The sequence below is a fragment of the Lycium barbarum genome, chromosome 10 (assembly GCF_019175385.1).
Source record: "Lycium barbarum isolate Lr01 chromosome 10, ASM1917538v2, whole genome shotgun sequence".
In the NCBI taxonomy this organism is placed as follows: Eukaryota; Viridiplantae; Streptophyta; class Magnoliopsida; order Solanales; family Solanaceae; genus Lycium; species Lycium barbarum.
In genome coordinates this window covers 120612018-120621990 of record NC_083346.1, presented here as the reverse complement: position 1 = coordinate 120621990, position 9973 = coordinate 120612018, and the positions used below count along the sequence as shown (strand labels likewise).

At 37.7% G+C, this 9973-nt stretch overlaps 1 protein-coding gene across 3 annotated transcripts; it reads right to left on the bottom strand.

Moving 5' to 3' along the window:
- Nucleotides 1-322: 322 nt before the first annotated feature.
- LOC132613602 (transcription termination factor MTERF4, chloroplastic-like) lies at nucleotides 323-8204 on the bottom strand. 3 transcript variants are annotated; one of them, XM_060327692.1, is made up of 5 exons: nucleotides 8060-8204; nucleotides 3001-4859; nucleotides 2001-2086; nucleotides 694-772; nucleotides 323-589 (listed from the first exon to the last, which is right to left on the bottom strand). In XM_060327692.1, the coding sequence occupies exon 2, from the start codon at nucleotides 4840-4842 to the stop codon at nucleotides 3280-3282; it is 1563 nt and encodes a 520-aa protein (XP_060183675.1). In that variant the 5' UTR covers nucleotides 4843-4859; nucleotides 8060-8204; the 3' UTR covers nucleotides 323-589; nucleotides 694-772; nucleotides 2001-2086; nucleotides 3001-3279. The 3 variants fall into 3 exon arrangements, with proteins under 3 accessions (XP_060183675.1, XP_060183673.1, XP_060183674.1); XM_060327690.1 differs by having other exon boundaries at nucleotides 3271-4859; XM_060327691.1 differs by having other exon boundaries at nucleotides 3271-4864; nucleotides 8060-8201.
- Nucleotides 8205-9973: the final 1769 nt, after the last annotated feature.

Sequence of the window (9973 nt, the reverse complement as noted above, 5' to 3'; positions counted from 1 at the left end):
CTTTTTTGAGCTATTCAATAGAAATAGGATAATATTAAAAAATATCGAGATAAAGAAAAATACAAGATCATTTCCCTTTTTCAATTACAATTTCTAATGTAAGGAGATAATCCCCTGTTGCATGGAAAATTGGGATAACTTGACAGGCGATTGTCGTCGAGCAAAATAGCTAAAATGTTCATTCTTTTGACACCATCTTGGCTTTTTCTTTTTTGTTTCCCACCCGGTGCCCTCATTGAAGCCCGCCTATATCTGGATTCACGCCGTGTAGTGCCCATTCGTACTTTAGACACCATCTTGGCTTGTTATGAATGAAAAAATATTTATTTGTCCAGAAAATTCTTTTGTGGAGAATGGCTAAAGAAATTTTTTTTGAGCAAGAAAAGGAGTAGCATTTAGTGCATAATTCAACCTTTAAGGTGTGATACACTAAGAGTTTTTTTTAATGACAGTGGTGTCAGGCCAGCTTGTGCACAATGTGATACACCAAGATTTAGCTATCTAATGGCTTAACTCCTAGCCGTATCGCTGGTGTCATGAGAATTTCATCTTCATCCTTGGTGTCGTGAGGTACCTCCTTGATTTCACTCTGAAAAATTTCATCGAATTTCTTAATCATAGAACACGATAACTATTCCAACAGGAAGAGGCCGGGGGGGGGGGGGGGGGGGGGGGGAGGGGGGGAGTACTTACTGGATAAACTATGTGCTTGTCCTTCTGATTTATAGGATGCCTTTCTCTATCTTCAAGGTTTTGCTCAGTTTCATAGCACCTGAAACAGTACCAGTACAGACCAAATGTTACAAAGAAAACGTTTTAGGGAATATGAAACTAGCATTCTCAAATGGTTTCTCTTATGAATATTTTCATGCACCAAACAGAATTTAGCAAAACAAAATGTAACTGCATCCTTCATTTTTTCGTTCCTAAAATTCCCAATATTAATTTCGTGATGAATATGTCAGCTATATTTAAAAAACGTATAACGAAAAGACTCAGATCGCATTTGAGCTAAAACCTACCATGAACGAAGCAAAAAACTGAGGTTGGGGAGGGTGGTGTGTATGCAGCCTTATCCCTACCTTGCGAAGGTAGAGAGATTGTTTCCGATAGACCCTCGACTCAAGTAAAGCATATCAAATCAGGTATAAACAGGAAATACACTATTGAAGAAGCCATGTTGAAAAAGATGGAGAAAAGAACAGTAGCGACAACAAATAATATGATAACGGAAGCAAGGAAACAACAGGTAATAATAAAACCGAAGAATAAGATAGTAGGAGAGTAATAACAATAAAACTGATAAGGAAAACTAGACAACGCTCGACCACCTACTGATCTTCGACCCTACAAAGTCTCCCCATCGCAACCAAAAATTGGTCCACAAAGTTCTCCCACCTAGACAGCAACCCCCCAACCCCGGCAGGTAGGATTTTGGGAAAGGAAGGGGGGGGGGGGGGGGGGGTCTTTGTTTCTCTGCCAGGAAGAAGGATTGTTGAGAAGGAGATTTATTGCATTCCTTCAATGGATCTGCTAAAATATATTTTCTATTGCATTCTCTTTGATCCTAAAACGGACAATCAGCTCAGTCCAATTGGTTGGTATAAAGCCTGTAAATGACAACGTGCTTAAAAGGAGGCAAATGACACTACATTTTCTAACTCATGTATACTATATCTTCTCTGTCCTCATATACCTTTCTTCATATGAACTCTCTGGTTGCCTTTGAGATCGCATAAAATAAATATAACCATAAGCAAACGGCTGGTGTTGTGAGCACCAGCTTTACTTTATATCCCTTTCACGAAATCAAGGATGGACTTGGCATTAACTAAGACTTAAACTACTTTTGCGTGTGTGTGGAGGAAAACCAAAAATAGTACATTATACAGATGAGAAAAGTTTTCACCAATCCACATCCAAGGTTGCAACAAGCATCGACTCTATAAAAACCAGAAAAATTTAACAACTCTAAGCATATAGAGAGATGCGATCCTTACTTGTCACAAAGCTGAAAGTTCTTGCATTGCTTGCACTCCCGACGATTTCCGGAAACCATTAGAACGACGCAATGGGTGCATGCATGCTGTAAATAAACCGTAATAAGATCCTCCTCCATTGGAAAAATTGTTTCACCGAGATGTGGCAAGTTTAAAAAAATTGACAGAGTTAAAAAAGTGCAGATCAATGGAGACTTGCAGTATGATCAGCTTTCGTGACGAAGTATGGAAAAATAAAGCAAAGCGGAAACAAAACAAGAAAGGCATACTAGCAGAAACAGTTTGCAGCAGTGTTCTAAATGAACAATATTAGATAATTCAGATATTAAAAACAGGTTATAATGTCGCACCGGAAATTATTCTTCTAGCATAATAACCTCTAAATACCGAAGGAAGACATAAATCCTTGAGGGATATGATTTCTATTCACTTCATGATTTTAACAGCATGCGTTCATGACACAATACAATTTCTTTTAACTCAAGATGAAATCCTAGAACATGCCATTTGTGCAGAAGTAGATATAAATACACCATCAGTTCAGAAAAGGGTCTATTAAGGCATGCTGGTACTTATTATTACAGATCAAACACACAATCAAGGCGAGTTAAACCATAATATCACGATAGTTAGGATTGAACATGATTGTGCGAATAGGATACTTACATACAGGGACGAATAAAAAGCATATAAAAAGCCTATAACAAAACATGAAAAACTGTTATAGATGAAGGCGTTCAATTGGCAGTTTAGTGAAATGGAATATAATCAGCTAAATTATCTCTATAGTGACTTTCAGGTTGCATCCAGATAAGACAGAAGACTGAATACAAGCGGGTATAATTTGTAAACAAATTGAAGATTAAAGATCAGTGAGAATAAGATGTAAAGCTCTTGAGGTCCCTCGAAGGAGTTGTTGAAGATATTTACTTGTTACAAGAATTAGGATAGTTCCCAAGGTTCTGAAAAATAATAAACAGGAGTGTGGGTACATACAAACCTGACGTACGGGATAATAATCATTTTTTTGGCCGATCAACCAACCCAACCCATCTAGCTACTAGGGTTCTAACTTTTTAAGATTCATTTCAGAAACTGGGAGCAATCGAACAATCATTATATGGCCAATTAATATCACTCTTTTAGTAAAGTCCCTCTTCCTATATTCAATCTGCTTAAACCCCATTGGCCACCTTCATGGCATTCAAAACTCAGAAATTTGAAATAGTTGGGATTTACATACTTTCTGAGTGGTGAGCAGAACAATTACCCGAGTCGTTTATACATTATCGTCTTCACTGTAATCCTCGTCGTAATCAGAGGCTGATTCGTCGTTTCTATGCTCCAGTAGAGTATTCATGTCAAAGGATGATTCACCTACTTCCATTTCTTCCATATCAATAAAGTCATAACTCATCCGCTGATCAAATTTCTCATCAGAACAATTAAGAAGCCATGCAAGGGAACATTTTAAGCCCTTTTCAGCAATCATTTCATGTCTTGGTTTTATGGTGGACTCCAGACCGTAAGTGAAGAATGCTGGGAAAGCGACCAAATCTTCCAACGGCCTTGCCATTGTGGTTTTGAAATACTCGAAACTCTGCTTCATAATGTCTAGATTTAGAGCAAGGACCTGTGGACATCCCACAACCATTTCTTTCACTTGTTCCGAGGAAAATCCACATTCCCTGAGGAAATCAACATGCCTTACTACAGGTGCTTTACTAAGGCTGATAATTTGTGGCATCTTTTCAATGACTCTCCCGAAATCTTCACGAGTAGATTCAATTATCGAATTGAGAAACTCTTCTTGACTTGGAAGCTTTGCCTCCATGTCGATTCCTAAGATCTCAGGATATTGTGCAATTACTGAAGGAAGTGCAGTTTCCCTCACATGAAACTGTAAAAGGGATTTAATGTTTGGTTTTATCCTTTCTTGTAATCCAAACCCTAGAATGTGAGGATGCTTCTCAATCAATCTAGCCACAGCTAGCCTCGGAATTCCCAAGATTTCCAGATATTCTACAAATGGTTTAATTACCCGACCTACCCGCATCCCTAATATCTCAGGATATCTAGTTAGAACCCCACCAATCTCTCTTCTTGCCACCCCAATTCCTACCAAATACGCAACTGAAGTACTCATTGTTCCCTCAAGCTTGAACCCCAACACTTCTGGATACTTCTCCAATACTCGAGGAATATCATTCGGTTTAATATCCATGCCTTGAAGATATTTCACGACTGGAGCAAGGTCTACCACCACACTTGCATGGAGAACTTGTGGGTACTGCCGCAAAAAGTCTGTCAAGGTGGATTTATTAACACCCAATTTGCCCAGATAATCAAGCACGGGAATCATGTTTTTCTTCACACTGCATCCCAGAACAAGCAGATAGTTGTTAATATCTTCAATTGTGAGTCCCAATTTGTGAAGAAAGTCCACTCGTTCTCTCATGACCTCCACAGTCACAGGAAGCTCTAATCCATCAAGCTCATCAGGTACAATGCCAATGCCTCTCAAGAATTCATAAACACGTGCACGGTTGGCTGCCCTCTCATTCTTCATCTCTAATAAACTAGGATGAGTGTATAAAGACGAGCTCTTTTCTTTCCTACTTTTACCGTAAGTGTCAGTCTTCACTGAAGATGAAAGAGCAGCTCTTGTAGCAAAGCCGCATGGTAATCTCATCATCAAGTCCTTTTTCCTCTTATTGAAACTTGAAATACTTGGAGCTGAAGTGGATATCAACTGGGGTTGAGGGAATCTGTTGGAAGGCAACTCATGATTTATGAGCAAAAAACTGGGATTAATGATGCGATTATAACTAATGATCTTCATATTCTGAAGATGAAAACCTGCACTAGACAAAGATGCAATTGTCAGTAATAAGCCCAAGATCTGCAATATCATCAGGAAATAAGTTGAACATTTCTATTATTCTTTATCTCTTGTATTTCTAATAACTAATGAGTTAAGGATGACCAGAAAAGTACTCTCTCACATGGAGGCATTTCACTTGTACAGTATTGTTGCATAGTAAGAAAGCAAGGCTTCGACAAGGAAGTTAAATCAGTACTTGGGCAAAATTAAAACCCTTGGATTTCGCACATGAGGGTGAAATCATCGAAGTATGCAACTTACTTTTGCTTTTAACCACAAAAAGGAACCAAGGTGTGATTTTAAGCTTATATATGATTCAATCAATAAAGAAGAATCTAATGTGCAAAAAACTTGTTTACTAGAGTGAGAAAGTATGGTAACCCTCTCATGCTTGGAGGGATCCAGGACCCGTAATAATTACCGCAGCAGTACTGAATCTCTGGATGTAAAATTACGGACATTCAATTGAGAGCTATTCATAGGTAATGAGATAGCAATAACCAGCCTCAGAGCCTCTACGTGTTCAACAATCCAAGCATCCGTGAGAAACTACTCCTAGTTTTTTTCCCCTTCTCCATTACACCCATCCCACTCCACCTCCCAAAAAAGTTCTCTTATTGTCTGCAACATCTTCCACAAATTATTGGAAGATGTTACAGCTCTAGAGAGAGTTGATCTCGAGAAAGTAAAATATTTGTCAAAGGCCCCTACTATGCAGGTGTTAGTTCAGGAATTACACATTTCGAAGTGGAAGATGGGAGAAATTAAAGTTCTGGCAGGATAATGGTGTTGGAGCAGTCCTCTCAGAGAAGAGTTTCCTCTTATTTTCCGGATTAACCAATCACCAGAGACAGTGGTAGAAAAAATGAGGGAAGACAGTGGCTGGAATATTAGAGACAGAATTGCTATAAAGTGCTAGTGAGAGGTGTCAATATAATTGCACCCAAGGGTGTGGTCTAGTGGTCAATGAAGTGGGTTGAAAAGTATGAATTCTCAGGTTCAGACCCAAATGGAACTAAAAACACTAGATGATTTTTTCCGATCTGTCAAAGCCTTGGTGGACAGAGTTACCCTGTACCTGTTGGTAGGAGGCAGCAATTACCCCGTGGAACTAGTCAAGGTGCGCAAGCTGGACCAGACACCACGGTTACCAAAAAAAAAAAAAGAGGTGACCATATAATTGATATTGGCCTTGGAAAATCATCTGGAGAGCAAACACTATAATACAGGTAAACCAGTTCACATGGATTCAGACGTATGAGGCTTGTCTTATACAGAACAATCAAATGAGGTGAGAATTCATATTATGTAGTAGATATTACCCCTGTCAGTAAGAATGTGAAGGCGCTAGACACTTCTTTTTGCACTGCAATGTAAGAAAGTAAGTGCGGAATATGTTCCTTAAACTTTTTGGCTCGCACGCGGTCACACCTAATGGTATAAATAAAGCCTTAAGCAGTCGGCCTCTTTGGAAAGTTCAGAAGGACAATAAGAAGCCGTAGCAGTCCATTCCCAGGTGTACTTTTTGGATAATATGAAGAAAAAGGAACACAACATGTTTTGAAGGACAAACAACCTCAGTCCCCACTTTGAAAGCAAGATATCTTCCGAATCCAAAGTTGGGAAATCTTTTTGGATGTAAATAATGTGAATTAGCTCTTTGAATTCTGTTAACTCTTCACCTTTATTAGCAGTGAATTATGAATTATACAGTTTGCATCCTTTGAATGCAATCAAAGCTGATTCATCAGCTGCTTACATGACAACAACCAATCAAAATAGTCTCTTCTTTTAAGAACTAAGTTCATCACACCAATTATGCAACATCATGGTTCTTCTGCTGTCAGAAAACTTCTATGCAGCTTTACGAAGGAAATATGAACAGGTAGCAATAGCATCTAACAGTGAATCCTAAAAACATCTAACTCCAGAATCACCATAGCTAGGTCAACCAACTCCTCATTGAAACACTGAATATGAACTCCACAAAAGCTTTCAGATTTAGTAACATTTCCAGCTACAAGATTACCCACAGAAGAAAATGTCTTCAGCAGAAATTTTTTATTGCCGCAGGGCTTTGGTTAAAAAGAAAGTACAATTGGTGACGGCACAGGTGACTAATTCAAATGTTGCAGCTAGCTAGAGGAGTAGGTTCGTACTCCCTGAGCTTGGAACTTGTGCACCAACCAGGGACGGGCCAGCTGATGCATAGGACATCTCAATTATCAAATACCCCCTCCGTCCTAATGTATGTGACACTCCTTCCTTTTTAGTCAGTCCCGAAAAGAATGACAGCTTTCAATTTTTAGTAACAATTTAACTTCAAACCTCTCATTTTACCCTTAATGAGATGTTTTATAGCTACACAAATATCTATGACTTATTTTAAACCAAAAGTTTCAAAAGTCTTCCTTTCATAATTAAACTTCGTGCCCAGTCAAACACCACCACATAAATTGGGACGGAGGGAGTAACAATAAATGTCTCTATTAGACAGCTCAATTAATTCAAAGCAGATAGTTCGCCTGCAAAACATCCTTCTTTGTCATGATACTTAGAAAACTGAAAATGAGGTCCATAAATAGAGGATCAAGTTAAGTTTGTAAGCTCTATCTACTGGCAGATAAAACAACTACTAAGCGTCCAACCCAGACTAGTTAGGTAATAACAAGCTATATGCTTCGAGAAAATGCTAATAACTCTCCTTTCGAAAAATTATAATTCTCGTCAGTAAGCCATCTATATAATTGCAATAAAATCTTATTCTTCAGCAGAAAAGGATTTATTCTGCAGTTCATTAGCACCAGTATTATGAGTTAACTTTAAAATTAGCTTCTCCAATTAGTTGAGGAAAAGATAGCTAAGAGGGAATAATAATAATTACAAAATTTAATAGTTAGGTAATAACAAGCTAGAGAAAAACGGATAAAAAAGTTATTCTCTTGGAATTAATTTTAATTCGTGTCAGTTAGCCATCTTTACAATCGTAATGAAATCTTACTATTCAGGACAAAAAGGATTTATTGTATAGTTCATTAGCATCATTACAATGAGCCTAGCTATCCAATTAAATGTAATTTACAGTTGAGGAAAAGATAGTTAACGGTAGACTAGAGAAAAACAAAGCATGAGCATACACCAAAATCACAAGGATATTGTACATGAACAAACTTACAGACTGATTTTTGGTCCAGGTGAAGAAGGCGCAAGTTGGATGAGAAAGAAAAGAGAAGATAAGTTGGGAGCAAAATCAGTGAGGGCTTCTTTTTTGTTGCTTGGTGGACATATATGTCTTGGGCTAGAGCTTACAGGAAAGTGAAGTGATGAATAGGCACTTGTGTCCCTGTTTTGGGCTGGTCTTTAATTTTTGTCCGCCTATCATAATAGCTATGTTAAGGCCCTTAAAAGATCTTATGCCCCCTATTGGCATAAATTCAATTTTGAAGGATAAAAATTTAAGAGCAACTCATTTGAAGGACAAAATTAAAGACCAATCTATTTGAAGCACAACCCTTGGAATTTCTTCAGGTTTGCGTTTTCTCGTTGTGATGGGCCACGAATCTTGAGTACTGGTTTTGTTGCTCTTTGAATTAATTTATTTCCTTTCGTGAAAATCATTTACACCTTAGTTTTGCTTTAAAAAAACAAATTTTCCTGAAACTTTTAACAATAGATATTTTTCATTTTTTGTTTTTTAAACTTGTATAATATTATGGTATTATTTCTCATTGTCTAATCTTTGTTATAGACTTACCTATAAAAGTGCAGTCCAATGTACCAAGCTCCTGCGATGCACGTGGTCCGGAAAGAGGCAAACCATAAGGTTCTATAGACTTACCTATGAAATAAATAAACCTCATTATAAAACAAGAAAAAAAGTAGAAAGTAGGAATCAAGCGTATAAATTAATGACATTGAATAATGAAAAAATGAGCAAAATAATTTGATTGTATTGGTTTTATTATTAATAGGAAATAAAACTCAAAAAAAAAAAAAATTATACACTTGATTGAGAACATGAGAGAGTGACCACTTTATAAAATACCTAAGCATTATGTAAAAATAACAAATTTTAGCCACATATGGCTAACGTCATGCAAAAATGTCTAAACTCCAATCGTATATAATATCATACACCTATCGCATGTCTGAAGTTGTCCCGAAGTAGATAGGCTTGCATATTTTAACGCGCTGCAATGATGACTTAATTAAATGATGATTCCAAAATCGTGTATTTGTGCACTTCGACCTAATTTATCAAGGTTATAGGAGAGAGCCTCGGATAATGCCATTATAGTTCGGGAGTACATCACTCAGTTCAAGCATATGAAAGGCAAAAACACTAACATGATCCTCAAAATTGATCTTGACAAAGATTTTGATAAACTTGAGTGGTCCTTCAAAAGAGAGATTCTTACTTTCTTTGATTTCCTTGTAAACCTTTCCAACCTCATCTTGTCCAGTGTCAGCACCAGCTCCATCTTTGTGCTAGTGAATGGGGGCAAAACCACTCCTTTCCTACCCACCAGAGGCATCAGATAAGGGGACCCTATCTCCCATAATATTTTCATCATTTGTATGGAACTTCTTTCAAGAAGTATTAACCATGAAGCCTCCTAGAGACACTGGTCACCTATTTCAATTAGTAGAGGATGACCCAAGATCTCTCACCTATTCTTTGTTGATGATCTCACACCATTTGCCCAAGCCAACACCACGAATATTAATACCATTATCAACACCCTTGCTAGGTTCAGTGACAAATCAGGCCAAAAGATAAACTTCTCAAAATCCAAAGTAGTATTCTCTTCGAACACTACACTGGACACCAAAAGAGACGTCTCCTCCATGTTAGGCATCAGATACACTCTTTTGGAAAGTACTTGGGAATCGCCTCCTTCCATAGTAAACCCACCAATGTTGATTTCCAGTACAATACTGATAATCTCAACAAGAAATTGGCTGGGTAAAAAGCAAATTCATGAATATTGGTGGAAGAACCACCAAAGCAACCCTCAGCAGCAGCCCCAACCATGTCATGCAATACATTGCTCTGCCTGCAGCTATTACAAAACACATTAACTGTAAC

Excerpts from the sequence above, each read along its gene's own strand:
- LOC132613602 (XM_060327692.1), bottom strand. The coding sequence starts at position 4,842 with ATGAAGATCATTAGTTATAATCGCATCATTAATCCCAGTTTTTTGCTC.